Source organism: Lepeophtheirus salmonis, chromosome 6, assembly GCF_016086655.4.
Source record: "Lepeophtheirus salmonis chromosome 6, UVic_Lsal_1.4, whole genome shotgun sequence".
NCBI lineage: Eukaryota > Metazoa > Arthropoda > Copepoda > Siphonostomatoida > Caligidae > Lepeophtheirus > Lepeophtheirus salmonis.
Window position 1 is genome coordinate 4,676,622 of NC_052136.2, and position 24,207 is coordinate 4,700,828.

At 30.4% G+C, this 24,207-nt stretch overlaps 1 protein-coding gene across 1 annotated transcript in view; it reads left to right on the forward strand.

Moving 5' to 3' along the window:
* Nucleotides 1-21,182, forward strand: part of LOC121120963 (FMRFamide receptor) — a 46,622-nt gene extending 25,440 nt beyond the window's left edge. Inside the window, exons 3-6 of the mRNA XM_040715835.2 lie at nucleotides 1,802-2,303; nucleotides 12,347-12,443; nucleotides 12,572-12,755; nucleotides 20,663-21,182. Of these exons, the coding sequence (XP_040571769.2) occupies nucleotides 1,802-2,303; nucleotides 12,347-12,443; nucleotides 12,572-12,755; nucleotides 20,663-20,906 (1,027 nt within the window). The 3' untranslated portion in view covers nucleotides 20,907-21,182. The remainder of the gene's footprint in view (nucleotides 1-1,801; nucleotides 2,304-12,346; nucleotides 12,444-12,571; nucleotides 12,756-20,662) is intronic.
* Nucleotides 21,183-24,207: the final 3,025 nt, after the last annotated feature.

Consider the following 24,207-nt stretch of genomic DNA (forward strand, 5'->3'; position numbering starts at 1 on the left):
GAGGGAAGTATTGAGACGTTTAAAAAATATGAGGAGCAAAGCCGGAGTTCAAAGTTTTGGATACAGTATCAAGTCTTTGTTAACAAGTTCAGTCCTTAAAAAAATTAAATTTATTTCAAATCAATAATTATTTTAATCTTCATCTTCTATAAAATAATATAGCAATTGACAATTTGCTTTTTTTATTCTTTATGATTTTCATGAGCTCATTATAGATTAGTTATTATAAATCAAAAGTTGCAATTTAATAACACAATTTACTTATAAAATACTAGCTGTAGTGCCCGGCGTTGTCCGGAGTTATTAAGTGTCGAAAATTGATTTACATTTTGCATTAATTATTAAAGAAGATAACACCCTAACACATTTAACTACTCATTAAATACATAATCATTTTTTCTTCAAGAATAATAAAATTAGTATGATTTGATGAGCAAGGAAGTCTTTTATTTCGTTGTTAAATGCCATTTAAAGTCACATTTTTATAAAATGAATCTGAAAGTATTCCCTTTTTTTCTTTTTAAACGGTATTGGTATATGAATCAGGGAGTACAATATTATCTAATCATTAGATCTATTTACTAGGGTCAAATAAATGTTCATAAAATATAATAATTCCACCCTCGGCTCCTGTAGAACAAGCATTTTGTATTTTTTGGGGCCATAGAAACTCCAAAAGGAATAGTTTCAATCCCACATTTTTTGAAAATCTATAATTTTTGAAATGAAATATGTTATTACGGTAAATTATACAGAATTATAAATATTTTGGTGCTGTTTCTTTTCTCTTTTATTCCTTATGTGTTCTCCAAAAGGAAATTTTGAGTCATATGTGTACATGGACCGTTAATTTTCTTATCGCATATAATCTAACCTTTGCGGCAAAAGGAGTAAAACTAAACTTAAACTTTTAATCTTTGCATTCACTTTATGAATTAATATTGACAAGTTTTTTAGCCTCTACTGTTAGTAATCTAAACAAAAACTGTCGGAGTCAGTATTTTTTTCTTGTCTGTTCAATTAGAAGTGGAGAAACTCCGAGCCAGGCAAACCGACAGAATTATCTTTATTATATAGCCTTGATAAATTTCTCAATCGACTTTAACAAAAGTTGTTATTTTTTTATATCAATATTAATTTTAACTTAACCAAGGTTTTTTAATGTGATATGCTGTGTTGTGAGTGACCAGTCCTCTGAATTTTCCATTGTGGTGGAACTTTAGTTATTATAGATCAAGTCCAACTATACTTGACTTAAATGGAAAATAATGATCAACTCACTGGTCCAGAGATATAAGAGGTTGGTGTATTTGGTTAAAAAGTGTATGGTCATTTACATACACAGTGTAGAATGGAAAAAACAATTTTAACTTTAAAATACGAAAAAGACTGCTCCAAAAATAATTTTTAGTAAAATGTTCTTCATTTCTAACTAACATTTGCTGTTTTATTAAATCGAGTTTGACTTTTAAAATAATAAAATTAGAATGAACAATTAAATAATATTTTAGATATGTTTCTCTTTTAGTTTATCTATATACCGTGGCTTCCACTTTGAAAAACGCTGCACTATTGGTATTTGTAGAAAACAGTTTTGAAAATATTTTAGTTAAATTGTTAGTAAAACATTTGATATAGAGTTTTCCTTACACATATACAAATTTATATACTAATACTTGCCTGTAATGATTGATTGTCCATTAGGATGCATTTTTTTATAAAATGTTTGTAATATGTTTCCATTTGAAATAAAATAAAATATAATATAAATGGGTAATTTAGTGCTTATTTTTTGTTATAGGTTCTCCACAATAAGCATCTACATGAGCCCATTTTGTAATGGTTTAATTGGAATAGCACGAACTGGCTCTGTATATCTTACCATGTCTGTCACTCTAGAGCGCTACTTTGCCATCGTTCGTCCTCTTCATCATTTTTATGCAAAAAAATATTTGCTTCCAGCATCGCTCACCTTTGCTATCCTTTACAATATACCAAAGTTCCTCGAGTTGAAGCAAGCAGTGTTTCCATTCACAAATGAAACTATGATTGTGGCGACCAGTCTCAGAGAGAATCGAATTTATCAGACGGTCTATGTTTTTTGGTTAAAGGTCATATTTATGGAACTCATTCCCTATTTAGTTATCATTATCTTGAATACTTTAATCGTCACCAAGATTCGAAAGTCTAAAAAATTTAGAAAATCTATTCGTCAACAACAAGTGAGCAATAATTCAAATAGTCTACGATTTCACAGACCGAAAAAAATGGAGGAATTACAAATGGACGAAACCCAATCTTCAGTAAGTCATTATTTATTATCAATAATTGTTAGTCTACAGCAAGGCTAATTTCTAATATTATGCAATTCGAGTAAGACAAGTTCCATTGTATGCAATGCATAGGTTCATAATTTATGTACATGAAACTACTAATTGGATGCTCTATAGCAGGCTTTCCCCATGTTTTTCAAGCAGATTCCACCTTGGCTGCAATATACACTTCTAGCACACACATCCTATATGTGGTCCCCTATATTTAAGTGGTAAGTATTACTACTGATGTTGAAACCTATGTGATCCATGAAAGCTAAAACAATGAATCCATAAAACCATGAAACAAATTATTCATAATTCATTCGTCATACAATGCATTACACACTAATCCATCATGAAGCATAGAGACAAAGGCCCAGTTCCCATCTATTTTTAAGAGAAACAGCTAGTGAAAGTTTACAGAAAGCAACAATGGTATCCGCTTTATCAGGTCTATCTCTTAGTTAAGACGTTGCAAATATCAAATGTGTAACGAAATTGCAAAATTTGATTGTCCCAGATGTAACATTGTGCTAAATCTACTTTGCATCTATGATTGTCTCAAATAAAAATTAATATATTATCAATTAATTTTTTTTCATAAAATTTCATTTTTTAAATTTTAATTTTGCATGTATAAATTTAAATACTACAGATTCTAGTGATAGTTTTATTAATTGACCAGCCAATATTGGAGCCCCATGATATTTATATATTAAAAAAAGGATAACTCTCTCATTTGAATAATAGATATATAAACTTTACTAACGAGTTCTATCCAATCCTAAAAAAATATCAACTTTAATGCGTTAATAACCAGTAATAATTATTGGAGGTCCTTTAAGTACATGTTTCAAGTTTTAGGGTACGACATTTGGGTTTTAGTATGGTTTTTAACCAAATTATAAATATTTATTCAGTGTAGTCTATTTGTATTTTAGAGAAATAGTAAACTGAGTATAGGATAAAATATAAATGTACCAAAAATGAAGTACATTAATACAATCTTGATTTAACCTACTTATATCTTATTAACCAGATGACATTCAACATATTCATTGCTGGTCCCTTGTAGTAACATTTTATTAGTTTTGTAGTTAAAATTGCTTGTTTTATTTAATAATATATAATCACCGTTTTTTTCTCCCCCCATCACCTCTTTTTGCATTACCACCCCTAGATAAAAGCAATGCTTTTAGGTGGGCCGTATTGCCCACTTTATGAAACGCTGCTTCATAGTAACCAAAATTATTTTTTTACATAGCTTAAAAAAATAATAGAAAATAGCAAAGCTGTGTTTTGGTTTTTCCAAACCCTAATTGTAAAGAGTAATTGAAATTCAGACTCGTGTAAAACCGTATATTTAAAGGGGAATTAATAAACCTGAAAGTAATGTTGTATAAAATTATTGTCCTTAATAGAAAATAATTTTTAAAAGTACATAATCACGCATAAACTAAATCAAGTAATATACCAAGGATACTGATATATGATAAGTATATTTATCAGAACATGGGAGCTAAGAGCTAAGCTAAGGGAGAAAGCCCCCATTTTTCCACTTTGATCTGGTTTTAGCCAAAAGCTTGATTAAAAAGTGGTGATACACGCCTATTAACTTAAATAAATCTTTTTTTTGGTTTTAGAAAACCCATTGTAACTAAACAATAAGTCAATATTTGAATTATGATCAATCGTTCAATCATAATCTTAATAATATTTTATTCTTCCAAAACCTTAAATCTAACTAAAATTCCAGAAGGTACAGTTTTGAACAACGAACTGGCAGTTGAGTAGCCTTGGTCTATTATATAAGGCCAGTTGAAAAATATTTTGAAAGTTAATGACTCAATGCTTTATTTTATAGAAAAATTAATTAATTTTAACTCAAGAAACATAATTTTTTATAACTAAAATATGCATATTTTAAAATCCATGGATCGCTCTAGAGAAGGAGTATGCACTTATTTTGATGTTTTACAAGTTGTGATTAAAAAATTATTATTCCAGCTCATTAAATATATTTCAATTATATCAGATTGAATAAAAGTAAATAATATTATATCTTTTTATGTTTGATTATAGGGTAAGTTACGCATGGTCGGACGTTTCAAATTGTCGAACCCTTAACGGTTATGTCGCAACAATTCTTTAGTACTTCTACCAAAATATCAAAAGAGGCTGATATATAATTATCAAACATTTTTAAATCATCCTGTAAAATTTCAAATCGATTATATTTTCTATATTTCTATATTTTTTGAGAAAAAAAAAGTTTAAACTTCGAGGATCTAATTATTTGTAGTTAAACTTCAACACCTCTATATTTTATGGTGTGTGATAATATGAAGATAGTTCCTCGCCATTTGGTTCTAGAAAAACAAAATTCCCATGTTCAAGTTCAATAGGAGTTTTGAAATTAGTATTTTATTTCTTTGCTGGATTTTTGTCATATTACTTGCGAAATAATCGCTGTCTGAAAATACGAACCAAATAATTGACAAATTCATATTATCGGACAGTGTTTTTAATTGATTAAAATAACAAATAGCTTGATTGACGTTTAAATCTCTCTCCGTATTAGGAATGTTCAAGTATCGTATGGAGTCTCAGAGTTAGAGTCGCTTCACTGCTACTCATCACCTTGGGAAATTATCAACACTTCGTTTTCAATCATAAATAATTGTTAGGGGTCCCCTATGAGGTGCCGATACCGACATTAAGTTTAACTAGGTTAATACGACTATTCCCCTCAATCATTCAATCCATGAGAAACTGAATTTGGCAATAACGGAGTGGCAAATTGTAATGTATTAGTTCCTGAATCCTGTAGGAGCTCAACTTCGTTTTGTATTATTAAATACATTAGAGTTATCGAGGTGCGAGGTAGTCTATTGGCTTCCTTGCTTATTAATAAATTAAACATGAATCTTCTAAGTTAGTGAATGAAGCCTTTCTGAACAAAGAGGATAACTTGGATTTTGTAACACGGTAAAGCAAAATGTCTATGCAGATAATGATGTAATTAATAATTAATATTGATAAATGAAACTACAGAATGTAAAAGGCTATAACATCAACATCATCTATCGGAATATAAATAATAACTCTTGATTGTTCAAGTAAATGAAGGATTTGGAGTTTAGACAATTCCTCTTCAGAATTGATCCAACATATTGTCAGTGGTATAATTATAATACATTATGACATGGAAGAGTCTTAATTAAATATGGGATCGTATTGGAAATGAGGATTTAACTTTCTAGAGTGGACGATAGTAGCAGACAAGATACGAGAATTGTAGTACATCTTTGCAAAGTTGATTATTTCTCGAGGTTCCATGAGTCGGATTGAAGCAAATTGGACTCCAAAAGACTTCATAGATACTTGGGTAGAGTTAGAATCCGAGTAGAAATTTAAAAGTGAATCGGATAATGGAGGTATCCATGGAATACCTGGTATCATATCGCAGAACTGGGTCAATTATATTCTTTCCTGAGACGAAGTTGGAAACACAGACGTGATCCTTTATAAATTATATTAATTATTATTAAAAAAAAAGGAGAAGTGATGATTCTTCTTTTTCTTTATATATTCTCTTCTTCTAATTTATGTACCAAGTATTTGTTCCTCCCTCTATTCGTTCTCATAAAATATTATGCAATTCCTCAGTGCAAGGATTGCCAAATAATTACAGATTACCCTGTAGTAGGTAGGTTGTATTTTGACTTTTATCCACCCAGGAGATAAATATTCAAACAGCATTTGCACTCTTATGTATATTTATCTCCTATATTTTTGCTATTTCGTCGTGTATGAAATTTAAAAAAACAGGTTTTGAATATCGTCCACAATTAAAAAATTTTGATTCGAAAATTGTCCGAATTTATTAATTTTTAGCATTTTTTGATAGTATTTTTAAATCTTTAATAACCACTTTATTCGATACTTTAATGAAAATATTTTGATACAAAACTTCTAAATAACATATTTATCAATGTGTTTATTTAAAAAATGTTAAATATAACGCACGATAATATTTAAAGTATATGAACATAAACACTTCTTCAATTTGTTTGACGATGTGTAACTTACTCTCATTATACTAATATAAATTATGAATAAGGCGCCTTTTATAAAAAATCATTTAGAAAATAATGAGGAGGAAAAATATTCGTATTTGACCCCGTGTATATCTCAAAAATTTATATTATAAAATAAAAATTTCATCTTCCAATCCATTGAAAATGACATTTTTTTTTAAATTGGGTTTTTCCTAAAATATAATACAACAATATAAAAATTAATATAATAATAAAATACATCAAGAGGGATTGCAATAAAATTAATCATTAATAAACATTATATTTTAAAATTAACCGTTAAGATCAAAGCAATATCCTTCAATATTAAAAATTTATGTTTTCTATAGACTTTATAAAAATATAGTAATGTCTACGAATACAAAATATGAGTACATAAAATATAAAAATGATAAAATTAAAATACACATACAAGCAACAACCATGTCTTCGATGTTCTTGTTCTCATCATCAGGTATATTCTTACTAAACATTTAGGGGTTGATTAGAACTTACGTGACCATTGTGGGAAGAATCAAAGAATGCCTGAAGTGTATTTCTATTCTCTATCCTCGTAACAGGAGATCCTTAAGGAAAAGGCTGCGTATCTTTCTGCAGATGCAATGAAAATTTTCCTGATAAAGTGTAAACTTATTGGACAACCAAGTATGAGCCACCAAGCAATGTATATTTTTGTGCTAACTAGAGCGAAACAGACAGCCCTATTTTCTGGGGTCGACTTTTCCTGCTCTTGGTGCATTCCAAAGAGAATATAGGTCAACGTGTATTGGGGAAGGTAGTCACTCAAATGAAAAAATCCATATTTAAGTGAAAGAAATATCGAAGACCAGATAATACTGGGCATCTTGCAAATGTACAGATGACTTAGTTAAAATTATTTCCAATGGCCTTACAGGGAGAGTTGAAGTAAATAAATATACTTTTACTGGGAAATTAGACAGTATTAAACATATTTTTAAAAGCATGGGCATCAAATAATCGCATAAATTAAAAAATCAAGTAATTCATCCACATCCTATAGAAAAAAGAAGAAGTTAACTTATCACTTAAAAATCTATGAATCAACGATAGAGGGTTTAAATTATTATGATAAAGTTAACGGAGAATGCAAAGTTACATCGAAAAATTTCATATAAAAGTAAGGGATGTCTGTAAAAAAAAACAATATCTACGATCAAAGAACACAAATACATGTGTGTGCGTCTAAAACTGAACAATCTGAAATTTTTAAAAATAGTCAAATAATTATGTAGTTTTTAAAGTGGTCGATGAATTAATTTATTAAACATGCAAGATGACAGTCTTAGACACATGTCTATTCAATATGGACGCCCATGTTCTCCACTACCAACTCCAGCCTGGACCGGAACTTGCTGCATGACTTGGCGATAAAGCTCTGGTCGAGGTTGGTTCAGGCATTCTTGAAGGGCAGACTTCAGCTGGTCCTTAGACTTGTATTGAACTCCCGACAGCATCCCCTTTAATTGACCAATACTGCAAAGTCAAGCGGTGAACAATCAGGCGAGTAAGGCCTTTTTCTTAAGCTTGTTGAGAAGAATCTTCGACCTTGCGAGGCGTTTTTCCTTGTATACAGGCTTGAGGACTAGACGATGGATTCTCTTATAGACCTTAAGGCTAAGATCTTTCTTAACTAGCAGGTCCATGGTCCTTCTGCTAACATTGAACTCCCTGGAGAGGCCTCTGACGGTGACCTTGTCTCTCATGTCCTCGATAGACTTTTTCACGGTAGGAACCATTTCGTCCGACCTTCGAGGCCTTGACTTCGATCTTGTGGTCGCCTCAGGAGTCCCTTTAGCTACCACGCTGTAAACGGTGGTGCAGTTGCAGTTCAGAGCCTTGGCAGTTTCAGTGGGAGTTTTTCTCTGCGCGGAAAGTTACAAAATTACGACTCGACGTCTCTCCATATTATCGACTGTTGTTTCACTTTTTCTGTTTAGATTTTGCTGGCGTTTTGTATATAACTCGTCAAGGCTCTTGTTTTGAAGTATGAAGCGGTTTCAACTCAATAAAATTACGAGTATTTGCATGACGTAAAATTTAAAGGAGTGTTCAGTTTAGACGCACACACCTGTATATTATCCAATTTTATTCAGAGAATAGTTATTAAAAAGGAAAACAATATAAGGTGAACGCAGCAATATATTGAATAAAACATTTAAAACTGCTATTTACGCAGTTAAAAGATTGGCCTAGGACTTATGACCTTCATATAAAACACATTATGTTTATATTACTCAGAAAAATTAATTATAACCCCATTGAAAGGAGATTCGGATGGTATTATCAACTTGGTGGTCGTAATTACTTTTTCAGTTGCAGAAATTTTTAGAGGGTAAAATAAAAATGGTATTAGGTGCTTCAGTTAATTAAAATAAACTTTCCTATTCAACTCTACTATACAAAACGTTGAATATGATTCATAAATATTTTTGTGAATGATTTCTCATATATAAATTATAATTTATTACGTCAGCAGATTTATAGCCTTTAGAATAATGAAATGTTTAAAAAAATGTTGTGTTGAATTGGTCAGAAAATGATCCTATTCATGTAAATGAAACTGGTACGCATTATATCTTAAATTCAATTTTGGATACCATGGATTGAGGTTGGTTCAAAAGACCCACAGATGGCATGTACTTGACATAATTGATCTTCATAAAATATTACAGAATATTTTATAGTAGATATTATAAGAATCATCAAAACACGGACCTAATATTAAACCAAGAATAGTTCTTTTTTCACCTGATGAGAGCTGGAACTAAACATCAACAACCTAGCCCCTGGCACCTGAAAATGAAGAGTTCACCAAAATATAGTGGGGAGTGATAAAGTGTGCAACAAATTTGTACGAACGTTAAAACCAACAGATACTTGGCTAATAAGAATTAGGAATTCCTGCTTAGAGAAGTGGAAATAAATAAATTTACTACACAATTCCAAGTATTCAAAAATTGCCTCTTTTTCAATAGTCTTTCTAAGGACTGCCGGAAGCTCTTTAATAGAGTGTTTGCTGTTAGAATAGAGTTGACCAAATTAAAAAAAATTACAAATGATCATGAAATGTGTTTAGATGAAGGTAATGACTTCCTAATTTTTTTTTCCGTGCCATCAAAAACTGTTACCCTCCATCCGGTCAAAATTCCAGCGTTCCGGAAGTACTTCAAATTGAACTCAAATAAAAAAATAAAATATTTATGATTGAGGTATACGAAAAGAAAAACTTATTTTATAATGTTTTTGAACTTGTTTGTAATTTTTTGACTTTATTATGTAGTCGGTTTTGTAGGTAAAAACTCATGAAGGAACTATTCACAACATGAAAATCGTCACAGGAAAGTCAAGCCCTGTATTTTGCTTTGTTAAGTACCCGAGCTCTCATCGCATATTTAAATTGTGTACAATATGTAATTCATAAACTAAGGGCCATGGGGGAACTTTATAAAGTCGTTTTGAAATTAAAAGCCAAGAACTTTCATAACTAACAGGTTTACCAATTTATACCAAATACCAAAATATAAAAATATATACTATACAAGGAATTAATTTATTTTTGGGAAAGATATATTATATATATAAGATAAATGCTTATTTTTTAAATTATTGCATGGTTTTGAATAAAAAATACTGTCAAATAATATGATTATATTACGAAATAAGACTGAAATTAAAACTTGAACTTATCTGAAGAATATATTTTTTTCCCATATATTTTCTTCTTTTTTTTCAACGAAGAAGCTATTTCAAAAACGTTATTGATCTATTAACTAATAGCTCATCACCTTATATTGCAAAAGATGAACAATGCTCATATATTTAATAAAAAATGACTAAATGACTCCTGATTTAGTTTAGGAAATAGCTTGAGTAAATACATTTTAGTGTGTCATATTAAAAAAGAAAAAAAAGGAAGTATGTATATTTAGAAATGTAAATCCTAAGCATTGTTCTTGCCAACTTGGAAAATGTAATCGTTTTTCTTGAGAAGAGAGCATTAAAATATTGAGTAGTTAGGTTTTAGTGTACTCAGGCAAAACGTACAGTAACACTGATTATTTCTAGGGAAGTTATTTTCTTAGTTAATGAAGCAAATGATGTATGTTCCTCGACTTCTAATAACTCTGAGCAATGGCAGATACAAGCGCTAATTAACAATAGCATATCATTTTTTGTTTGTTTTTGTATTTGAATATAGTATATTTATGAAAATAAATAAATTTATGAATTGATAGGAATATATTTTTAGCGTTTTTGGGAATGCCTATAAATTAAATTTAAGGGTACTTGAAACAACTATAATTGTGGGGGAAAAAAGTATAAAAAAAGAGCGTTAACATAAAAAAAAAATTATGAAAATAACCAAAAAATGAAAATATTCCAATTCATGCGTTTACTTCATATATCCATACATAAAAAACATATTTCTGTGGACATCTTTGAATTATTTAAAGATACTGTTCTCAAATTTTTAGGATGAGTTATGATACCTAAGATTTTGTACAATAGTTTTGAACAGAGGTCTGGTAAATTTTTTTAGCGTAATTCTAAAAGAACTTATAACAAAATTATTTCACCTCAAACTAGCCGGATATTATTTTGAGGGGGTAGGGGTTGATTTTTGACTCTTTTTAGAAAAAAAATCAAACAAGCCATAGCTATTTATAAAAAATTAAACTATTACCTCTAATTTCGCAATTTTTTTTTATCTTGACCATAATATTTCTAGTAAAAGAAGAAACTTCTTATTTTTGAAGGGGTTATAGCCCTTAGAGCCCAACTTCAGTGAACGCCCCTATAGTGACATTTTGTTTATTTTATTTAACACTAGGAAGTAGTACTCGCATTACCCCAAAATTTTCTAAATTACGCCAATTTGGGTAATCTCCTCCATCACAAGTTTACAACCTATATTTGATTTAAGGATTAATATGAATAATTTTGTGATGGGAAATTATTCAAACTGCATTTGTGTTGACGGGCCACATATGTATCCTCTGCAGTGTCATGTACATTTTGTAGACGTGACTAAATATTGTTGATTTAAAAAAATGAATTCTTATTTTCTAAAAGTGTAGTCTATGAGTATTTCTATGCAAACATTTTCTATATAGATTTGAAAAGGCAACCACTTTTAACAAGATTGTATTATATTGAAAGATGTCTGGGAATATTTTCAACTTAAATTCTAATTATTTTATATGATTGGATTTTTATTGAGTACAAGTACCATTTTTTTGTTAGATGTACCAAGTGCAAAAAGTTTTTGTAATTTTAATTTCTTCGTTTAACAACTTTAAAATGTTATTTTCATTTTGATCTATTAAAATTAATTATATCTCTGTAAGATACCTAAACATAGTAATCAAAAAGGCTCCAATTCGGTGGGCTAAGAGACCACATTTTCTTATTTCAAAACATGAAGGTCTTATATATATAAATTTAAGGAATAAATTCGATTTGAATTACCCGATCTGTATAAACTACAACAAGTTAAATTTATTGCATAACGCTAGATCTGTTAACACCCACTTAAGCTCCTTAAAATAATTATTTATGAAGTTATTTGCGTCATTGGGCGTGTGTCCGTCAAGGAGGCACGGAATAATAGCCACACGGCGTTCGTATTCGGAGGTCATCGAACAGATTTTGTATTTTTTACTTTGCGCTATTGTCCATTGAATCTGATGAGCACACTTTCATAAACATAGCTTTCAGGGTTGCCAAGATATTAAGGTGTAAACTTGTTCCAGATTTAAGATGACCACCCTTTATATGTAGTAAAAATAAATGCAGTTTTCTTCTTTTTCTTTAACATTGTTTAAAATTATGTATATGATGATAAACCACATATATATCTAATCATGTACCATAAATACATTTGTACTAAAATATTATCCATTTTTTTAGATCCCAAAACCCAAACAGTTATTATCTAAAAGAGTGGAATCATCTCCAAATTCGAGGAATTTTCTAAGAATGGCCTCACAAAATCCTGCACCTACAGGTAATACATTTACTAAACAGTTGGTCTGACATCAATTTTTTTATCATAAACAATTAACCCATTCGTATTTTTTATGCTTTTTAAATGCGTATATTATTCCAAATTCAAATTTTACTTCTCTTTTTTAGCACAACCCTACTCAAGACAAGAACAAGAAATCAGTTTAGCAATTACTCTCGTATTTGTTTCAATACTATTTATATCATGTCAGTCGCTCAAAATAATTCCGGATCTCTATGAACTTTTTTGCCAGAAGGATGACTCATCAAATATGAAATGTTATAGCACTCCGTTTATTGATACTATTGTTAGGTAAGATTTAAAATTTTGATTTTTAAAAGGCTTTCATAGTTTAAGGAATTCCCAACCTTGTTTATTCTATCATAAACACCTTTCTCCTTATTTCCTCTTTAATATATAAATGTGTATTCAAACTTTTATTACTGTTATTTCCTTGATTAATGATTTTTTTGTTGAGGCCTTTTTCATTGTTTGTTCATGAGTTTGTAATAATTTATAAAGATAGAATTTTATAATAATTCCTCACAAAAATTTCAATTTTGTTTTCATTTGGTTTGAGATGGCACGCACTTAATTTGTATTTACCTCGATCAACATAAAACTGACATTTATAATCTCTAAATTTCTGCTTTTGTACATAAAATATTTTTGGTAGGACAGTTACATGATTTAGCGTTTTTTTGCACTTGAATGAACAAAATAAAAGACAGTTGAAGATTTTTAAAAAAGTATTTGTATTATTTATGCATTTTTTTTCTTTTGTGCCGGAGGAAATACCTTGCGAACACAAAAAAATTACAAAAAATTGTCTTCTTTTTAAAGTCTAATAAATTCATCATTTTTGATCACAATTACAATATCATTATTTATTAAATAATTCTTTAAAAAAAATTGATTCTCACCTCGTAGTAAACAACAAAGTTTCTGTTAATGCTACAAATATTTTAATTTGATGCGGTTAGCCCATTGTTTAAAATATATTTAATTTCATTAATCTTTCAAAGCATCTAATTGGTTTTTAATCCTCAAAGCAACATTTCAACCAAGCAATGCTATCCTTTCACTTGTAAAATGAAAGAAATATTAAAGTTGAGTTATAGATGGATTAAAACATATAATGAGCAAAAAATACCTTATTTTAAAGAAGTACAAGTATTAAAATTTTAAAAGTCTCTAAAGATTTGGGCCTTGAAAAATTATTTCTAATAAATATTAAACCCACGACTTTGTCAACAGAATATGAAATGTTGCAATAAATAGGTAATAAAAGCAAAAATTCGAATTATAAAGATGATTGTCATGATTTGGAAAATAAAAACAAGCAGGTGTTCAACTTTTTACTATAAAATCAAAAGTTTCTTAAGTAATGTCATTTATAAATCTTTTATTTTTAACCTCATTTTCTAATGCGGTAAATGAACTAGGTCAAAGACACGCACCAAAATAAAACGTGTTTTATTTCATAAAAAACAGTCGAATGATTATAATAAATTAAGTGAAATAAATTTTGTACCTTTTTTTAACTACGACATCCAATTTGCACTCATTAATAACTACTGTAATTTACATAAGTATTATTATGATCCTAATATATAAGAAAAAAATCCATTATATTAAAATGATCTTAACAATATGAGCTTTGTGTTTCAACCATGTTTCTAATTTGTTATTAATTTGCCCGACGTTGCTTGGGAAATTTAGAAAATTAGTATTATTTAACAAATATATATTTCTAAATATAAAGAATAAAAACATAGACTGTAATATGTTGATAATTATTATAATTTTGGTGGTTTGAGTGGTTAGGTGGTTTGATAGGCACTCTTCTTTCACGTGATGAGGAAGTTGTTGATACACTCCAGCTCTCAGGGTGTAATGGTAAAGTACTGGGACAAAATACCGTTTAAACTCTACTGCAGCCGCGTTTCTTGCACCAAGGAACCCTTTTTATTTGATTTAATACACCCCAGCTCACAAGTTGTCCATGTGAACTGGCGGATCTGAAGCAAATTAAATTTTTCTTCCGCCCTTTCCCTGAGCACAAAAGACACTTCTTAATATCTCAAAATACAACCCACCTCAGGTTGTACAGATGAAGTACTGGGCCTCAAGGCAGTTTAAACTGCACTGCCACTTCATTTCTAAGCACCCAGAACCTCTTTCAGTATGATATAATACACCACAGCCTTCGTGTTCCTAGATAAGGTAAATCTGTTCACTGCCCTTTCCTTGAGCATAAATGAACCTCCCAATATCCGAAAATACACCCAAGATCTCATGTTGTACAGGTGAAGTACCGCCCCTCTAGCAAGCTTAAACTGACTTGAGGCAAATAGAATTTCTAAGCACCAAGAACCCCTTCAAATATGCCAGAATACACACCATCCCACTGATTGTGGGCTGTTGGTCCATGAGGTAGGTTAAATTTTTCCATCTACGCTTCCATGAACATCAATGAACCCGTCTATTATCCAAAATACACCCCGGCCATCAGGTTGTTAAGGCAAATTACTAAAAATGTTATTTAAAGACCACATGGGCCGAAGACACCAAAAAATATTAACAGAACCTACATAAAAAAATTTACCAAAATCCATCCATTGGTTGGGACATAATTGAAGGACATACACACACATAGAAGCATTAACATTTATTATATAGATGGTTCAACATACAAATAAATCCTAAACATTGAAAAATCAAGCTAAATGTAGAAATGAAAATGATCTGATTTAATGTATCAGGAGCATATTGAAAAGTATTGGAGATAAAATGTGGATTTAAAGGAACAAGAATTATTTTTATGTCTAGAGATGTGTAATATCTGCGTTCACTAAGGGAGGATTAAATATTCAATTTGTCCTCCATGCACCTTAGTTTTAGATTATTTGAACTAATAATATAAGAACTAAAAAAAATCAATAAAAGAGATTTTTTTTTTTTTTTTTTAAAGTCGATTGATAAACATTGACTTTAAAGTAAAATAACTCCCAACTAGAGCTTTTGATAAGTTTTAATATGTAGCTCAAACTTGTTCCTAAAATAATTTTCCATACCTCAAACTCAATGTTCATACACTTTTATTAATAATTATAAAACAATATTTCTAGATAACGAGCACAGTAATGTTTTGAAAATCAGTGTGGTCTACTCTAAAAATATTGGAAACTGTAATTTTTTCCAAAAATCCATCTAATAAAAAAATTTTCAGGTTATTTTGTATTTATATAATAATGGAAATTTTTAATAGAAGAATAAAGTTTGCAAACGTTTGTACAAAAACAATTTTTCAAAACACTTTCGCCAAAAATATTATTCAAGAATCAAAATTTTTTTACTCTTGAATTAAGTTGGGGGATTTCTGATTACTTTTACATTTAGAAACATAAAAAGATATTAAAATGTTGTTAATATATCTTGAGAGCCTTATAAAACAATTCCGACAATAATTTTATAAACCATTATTAATAATAAATTTTTTTTAGGTGCACATTTTTTACCATGAAGCTGTATGTCTTCAATTTATAATGACATTTTTTTTAAATTTTTGATGAAAAACGAGAAATTTATTTTAAAAAAAATTCATTCTCTTGTACTTACAAGGCATTTTTGTAGGATGTGGAAAAGCTACAGAAAAACTTTAACTTTGTTTTTGGATGAAAATATGTTTTTACAACATATTTTATATTTTTTTCTTTTGTTTAGATCTTTCAGGCAACAAAAATTGTATTAAATTATGCAGATGTTATAAAAATAATTTTCAAAAAGCACAATCTATGCTAAATAACCAAAATATTAAGGTCCTGAATGTCAATACGATGTTTTGCAAAATAAAAGCAATCAGAAACATACCAAATGAGTCCAAAAGCAAAATAAAAACTAAAAAAATTATTGACATATGTAATAATTTGTGAAGCATGACTTTTAGTAGAACTCACATAAATAATTAAACACGATTAATAACTTTCATTTTTTTGCAAAATATAGCTTTTTATAGATAAACAATATTTTCTATATACGTCAAATCAATAAAAATTTTAATTTTTAATTAATATTAATTATTATTCAATTCAAATTGTAATTATAGCTGAATGGACATAAATAAATGATTGAAATCAAGAAAGCTCAGTTTAAAATAAAAACTAGGAAAGCACTTTTAGTGATTATACAGGGAGCAGGGATCAAATTGTTGCATAATTTAAACCTTGATAACTTGAAGACAACATTATCAAATAAAACACCGGTTACCAAATAGGAAAGCTATTCTCGTCAGCTGACGATACGTAGTTCAGTTAGCATCATGCCGTCATCATATGAGGAGATAAAGAGCCATAAGTGAAACAAGGAGCTTTCGAGGTCCGCTGTAGCCATGGCATTGGTTCACAATGGAGGTGAAATCTCCAATTCAACGATTGCTTCAACCTTAGGAGTGAATTTACGGACTGTTCAGTGTATCTGTAAGAAGCTAGAGGACACCTGGGATGTTGATGCCACCATAAAGAGGACACCCAAGGAGGAGGGGGCCGACAGGTAGGTCAGTGACACCGACTTTGTCGACAAGTGAAGAAGATGGTTGAGGATGACCCTACCAGGTCCATGAAGGCTAAGGGGGGCCGGAGACAGGCCCTGGGTGTGGCAACAGGACTCAGCACCGTGCCATGTGTCCAAAATCTCCTTGCAGTGGTTAACCGAGAACTGTTATGACGTCGTAACCAAGGATTTGTGGCCTCCTAACTCTCCCGACCTTAATCCTTTGGACTATTTTGTCTGGGGCTATGTCGAGAGACATACCAACAGACATCCCCAGAGCACCAAGGCCAGCCTGATGGACTCCATCAAGGAGATATTCGGAAACATGGACAATGAGATGGTCAGAAGAGCCTGCAGCCGGTTCAGAGGCCGTATTGAGGCGGGTATTGATGCCAACGATGATTATATCGAATGAATGGATACTCTATACCTATATGCTCGTCATAGTTTTGATTTTCAATAAAAAAGTTAAAAAATGTATATCTTGTGTTGTTTTTTGGAGAAAAATATTTTGGCGACAATTTGATCCCCGCTCCCTGTACCAGTAGGGTGCCTTAAGGTAAAATTTTCATCAGTGATGCAGCAAATTTAGTGCTATAGTGGTTTAAAACTCACCCATACAAGGACAAGCTGCATTGACACTACACAGGATATCTTGTACCGATTTTGATAGTAATTTTAGGATCTGAGAACATGTAGGGGATAAGAAAGATGAGATGACACATTAAGAGGAGGAAGAATTGAATTTTGATCCCCTTTTTGGGCATTAATTAAATGTAGAAAAGGCTTTGCCGGAAGATGAAACAATAAACAAGGTTACCCAACCCACTTACAGTATTGGAAAATCGAATAATCATTCTAATTTGTTGATATCCAAAACCACTATCCTTGGGAACAATGAGAAAGTTGTTTCCCCATTTGACCCATCAAAAATGGGTCAAATGGTTATAAATAGGCCCTACCTATAGGATAAAAACTGGACAAGGGAAATTTACCCACAAGTTCGCCGAAGTCCTTCCCTTTTCGCTGTGTAATAAAACCAACTCCCAACCATGAAATGGTCAGTTCTATAATATAAAGGAAACTACATTGCCTCTTCATAGATAGAACTGATATTTTTCAATTATTTGAAATTGAGAGGGTTGCTGAATATTGTAATTTTAGTGGATACATGCCTTATAGATCACATCAATCCTTGCATTCCTTGCATCAAACACTATTTCTGTGCAGTCATGTCCTTCAAAAGTAGTCCTATGGCATAGTTATGACATCCTCAGCTTATGGCCTCTGATCCCAAAAGAACATTTTATTATCATTGATGTCTACTTTTTAGGAATAAGATTAGAATTACGTCATGACTGCCGGTGAATTTTTCAACAAAACACCAGACGCAGCTATATATAGGTCAATATTTAAAAAAATCCTGAAGCTACAAGAATATTAATAGAACAGTTTTTTTTCTTTCCTTTATTCAAAAGTTATAGCTACTGAGCCTCTGCACTCTCCTACGTCACCATTCCAATCTTCATTAAATCATTAATATATTTATTCTTATTTATTATCTCTGGACAACATTTATATATTACTAGAAAGGTGTTAAAGATTCATATTAAGCCTTCATTTTTGAATGCAAAGGTATATTTTAAGCATCCTAGAAAAAAAAAATTATATTGCCTGTCAAACCTCCACTCCTTACCCAAAAATTACATTTTCTTCTAAATGCTTATTTAGTCACATTTGACTGTAATTTTGTTGGTAATTTACAATACTCATTTAAAATAAGGTAACGATAATATAAAAAATAAATAAATAATATTATTACAGAAACTATATTAAGGCTCAAACGTTGGTTCCTAGAAAAAGAATAATTATCATCTTCCTGACAAATCCTACGTGTCAACCCATTAGTATTAAAAAACAGTTAAACTATTAATTACCCAATATCTGAGTCCAGATTTCACCTTTAAATAATGGAATCAATTCATACAAAATTGAACAACTATATAATGACATACTGTCAATTGGTTCTGATAAAATATTAAACGAAATAACAGCGTTCTACTCAAGTCTGTATATATGTCAAAATGTTACAGTGGAAGAAAAAAATATTTTTTGTCTAGGAAATTAGATGAAAAAAAAGAGCCATCTTATGTAAAAATATCTATATATCCCCGGGAATATCGGGCTTGCCGTATAAACTAAATAAGACCTTTGTTAGAAAAATTGATCCAATTCTGAAAATAGTGTTGAACCAATCGTCAAATCACGAAATTACTGGATTTTATTAATACGGTATTACTAACTTTAATTTCACAAAAAATAAAAGATTATCTTAATATATATTAAACTATAGGGCATTACATCGCCCAGCACAGCTTCTTAAACTATTAATATTATCCTAACAAAAATCAATTTGAGAAAACGTAAGAAATCAGCAAACCAATGAAACATTAATGATTTTTAATGGGTAAAAAAAAATGGGTACTTAAAAGGGTCATTCTGTGGAATCAAAATATGCTTCCTAAAACTTTCCACTTGATATAGTATCTTTGTTTTAGAAGTACAAATGATACATGATGAGCTAAATAGCGTTTAGAAGCCTTAAGTTCCAAAGTTGTATATCTAACTTTGATGAAGACTTCAAGAGTATCTTCTCTAAATATTTTTTTGAGAAAACGCTATTAAAGGCTTGAACTCTTAGCCAAAGAAGACATGATAAATAGTTCCAAAGTCATTATAATAAACCTCTTGATGAAACTGAAGGAAAATTGGTTTCAGTACCGGATGGCAACGTCGTTCCTATTTGTGAATAAACCAAGAGGAACTGCGGAAGAAAGACTTTCCTCCTTAAGAAATAATAAGAAAACTCGAAAAATATATTCTGCTTTGCCGATTTAAGATTCATGTAAAGAATACAAGTAATATAACACAACAGGATTAAGCCAATAACGTCCGATTGTCTCGTGGTCATCAATCCAAGAGCCAAAGACTGATTTAACATCAAGGTAATAATTTCGAGGGTGCTCAAGATAATATATGGTGATGATTCTTCCGGGTCAGCCGGGTATAGAAGAGCTAGTGAAGAAGTGTATTTGAATTATTTGTGTTTTTGACAACCGAGACTATGGATTTGCAATAGTGAAAGGGCAGAAAAAGGAATAACAAGGAGAACTGGGTGGAGATCCACTCTGTGTCCTCCAGGGGTTTTTCCCCCTCATCTTTTTTATTTTCACTCTCTTCCCTTATTTTTGAATAACGGATTGTTATGATTAATTAATATTGCATAAAATGTTGGGATAATTATATATACATATGTATCTTAATAATTTACAGAAATGTACAAAAATAATAAAATTATTAAAAAAAAATGATTCATTAATCACAATAAAGTTTATGAAATATTTTTCGTGATTATTTATTTTTGCTGAACGTTATTTTATAGAGATTGTTTTAGGCAAATAGTCATGGAATTAACAGTTTGTAAGCTATAAAGAAATAAAAATATTGTTACATTTTGATGTCAATTTTTGTATACTATTCAAATATAAGGAAAAGAAAAAGAGCCCTAAAAAAGTTACCCACCATATATAAATGTAATCGAGTGTCCTATATATATGTTTAATCAATGCCATACACAAAATTAATTCTCATTAAACTCTTTTTTACAGTCTATCTAACGTTTTAACATGTTTTAACTCGGCGGCAAACTTTTTGGTATACATGCTTCGAGGGAAAAAGTTTCGTGACGCGTTTTTAGAAACTTATGGATGCCGTGGAAAGCCCACAAATGATCACTTGGCAACAGCTTCAAGCTTAACAGCCATAACAGTAGTACAAAAGAATAGGCTATCGAAAAAATATAGCAATGACACACTTAGTTCATCTTCAAATGAACCAGAGATGTCTAATTGAAATATATTCCTAAAACATTTTTTTAATTTATGTATAATATTTCATGTCTCAAAATGAGATCATCATGTACATTAAATAAATTTTTATTTATTTTAAGAACTGTTTATGAATATATTTATGTATTTGTTTTAAATTGTATTTTCTCCCATTAGATGGAATTTAATAATGTATAAAGAATTATGGTATTATTTATTTTTTGATGTTAATTTGAGTAATAATTTTTAATGTGTAATCAACAAGTTAAATAAATGTTATTTTTAAAGTAAACGTATAAAATAAGGCTTTCTAAATTTGATTAAGATTAAGGGCAATTCAACACAACTTTAGTTTTTGCTCAATCCTCGGAGCTAGATAATTTAGGGGAGCAAAATATCTAAATCTATTTATAGATTATAGAAGTGAGCATTTGATTAAATAATGCCCTTGTATAAAACACATTCTTTCTTGTTTATTGGAATATAAAACTTATATTTATTTTCAAATCACAAAGTAGACCAAATGCATAAAACTATGCAGCTTTTTAAAATTAAAAAAATAAGTTTATAAAAAATGAAGTTTTTCTCCAGTTACCATGTGCGGGGAAAAAATATTTAAACTTCCAATGATATGATGTCTTGGCAACCCTAATCATCAATGTAGCCTCCTTGGCAGCAATGATGGCTCCCCGGTTCCCACGGAAGGACTTGCACACATTGCAGATGTAGTCCTCAGATATGGCATACCAGTGCTGGTTGACAGTGTCCTTGCGGTTGTTGAAATTTGGGTGAGGGAGAGTGGAGCCTTTGGAATCAAGGTGTACCCAAAAAGTGAAGTCCAATGGAATGACACCAGATGAGTAGGAGGGGGCACATTTTCTTTGGTCAGAATGGCAAGTTGTCCTCCAACCACTTCTGGGTCTTTTTGCATGTATGTGCAGGTGCACCATCCTGCTGGAACACCACGTGCATCTCTGCATTCATGTTGGAGATCCCCAACTGTTTTTCCACCTCCATTCAGTTCACGTTCAGATGGTATTTTCTCGGTTTCTTAGACACATAGGAAGATCTATTTTTTTTTGTATTTGACCGGAATAATTTGACTGCATTCACAAAAACCTTAATTTATGTAGCATGTAGGTGTAAAGATTACTTCCCCGAGCCCGGTATTGAAAAACCCATAAAATTTTAAAAGTTGTTTTGAAATGGTGTAAAGTTCCCTATATACGCAGAAAAAAGGAATTGTTATATTGTTTAAAAGTTCATTGACTCCATATATCTCACGTTATTTTTGTTCAGACCTACAGGAACAGGAGTCCTTTTGATTTGCATGCATATATTACCATGAGAGTATTTGCTATTATCGCTTATCTAGTAGATCGATCAAAAAGTTAATTTTATTCTTTTTGCCCAAACTTCTTCACTTTTCATGAGTCATTTAAGCCAAATAAGGTTTAGATTTGTGCGAAATAATACTTCTGTGTTGACTGAACCTAGTCCAAAGCCATTGATAGAGGTAATACGGCGGTAGTTTGGAAATAAACTGCCCATTATCTCCCAGACAAGGTATTTCTTGAAACAGTCTATTTACAACTCTGACTACACATTTTCAAATAATATAACTGAACTTGTATCCAGGTGTGGTAGCAAAAGTTTTAAGAAATCGAGTTTGAGCTATAAATTGAGAACAATAGAGTAAAGTAAATAGTGGTTTGTCTGTTAGGAAAAAATAACTTAAATACTCTGGTATTGAATAATTAATTATAAATGTATTAACGTAGATTCAGATTTAATAAAATCTCACAACCCTCTTCGAATCTTTTTCCATGCTAAAAAACATGTTTGATGGGAAGTGTAAATTGTAAAATAATAAAAAAAGAGTGAACACCACGAGGGAAACTATATTAATAACTAAATTACTAGTTACCACTAACAAGACTCTACGGAATGTAACAATATTTCTTTTTTTTCCTCATTGAGTAACCTTTCCATTTTGATAATCAACTTATAGCAAAATATACAAAAACAATGAAAAACTGTTTGTATAGGCATTTTTTTGATATTCATATATTTTCTCACTTTAACAAATAAACAAAAAGACAGAACCTGAAACGAAATGAAACACGCAGAAACAATAATAAACAAGTGATGATAATAAAGTGCTTTTATAAATAGTTTAAAATACTTGCGGACAGCTTTATCATGTAAAAAAAACTTCTATTGTGTTTTTTTCCATCCTTCACAATGGAAATCTGTGAGCTTAAAAAAGGGAAATAAATTCTGTTTCTACCCTAAGAGACAAATATTAGATAAACCTTTGTTTTAAATAATTATCTCCCACAATTTCTTTTGATGGTTTACTGAGATAATATCCTACTAAATCTTCAATTTCCGAAAGTGATAAGAATTTTTGTACTAATGATTGTTAGCAGTCTATTTTGAAGGAATCCATATTTTCCAATAATTTTTTAATTTTTTGAAACTTGTTGTTATATTTTTGATTTTCGCTTCGATTATACTTTTTAAAGTCAGTTAATGAAGATGATGACAACAAGTAAATAAAAGCATTTCTCTTTAATTTTTTTTGCTCCAGTAGCATAATAGTACCATTAAAACGACCAGTATTTGAAGCTTTAGTGTCACAGCATATAACTTGCACATTTTCCTTGAGTTACAAGTTCTTTCTTAATCATTTTTCGGATTATTCAATATGAAATTAATTTGACCTTGTTTTGATATAAATCGGGAAAAAAATCAAACAGATTGTACATTATCTTGGAACTCCTAGTCTGCCTTTGAAATTAAAATCAAACAAGGTCACAACATTTCCCAATTTCAAATGTAAAACCTCACTGTCTTCAAAATATACTACGACTTAATAGAATGCTATTATAATGAATATAGAAGGTATTATTTATCAATTCTAAAAAAACAACTTAACATAATTACTTTATATAGAGTAGGGTGGACCCGATAAATGTTATACACGTCTTACTCTATTACTTGCAAATACTTCACATTATACAGACCTAAGTTTTACAGAACAGACTTACATCTTTAGTTTGAGTGTAAATTTCGGTCCACCATGAAATCAAGTCATCGAATTAACTTTCAGCTCTCGTTGGTACCTGTTACCGTTATCTTGGAGATTTTTTTTTTTTTTTTTTTTTTCATATTTGAGTAGCTGAGATCAAATACAAAAAATATGGGGTTTGCATTTCAAATTTTTGGGAAAAAAAAATTATTTTATATGTCTTAGGATACCCTACCGTTCATGACCCATCAGTTTTATATATATTTTGTCTCTATAAGGTTTCCGTCTTTGC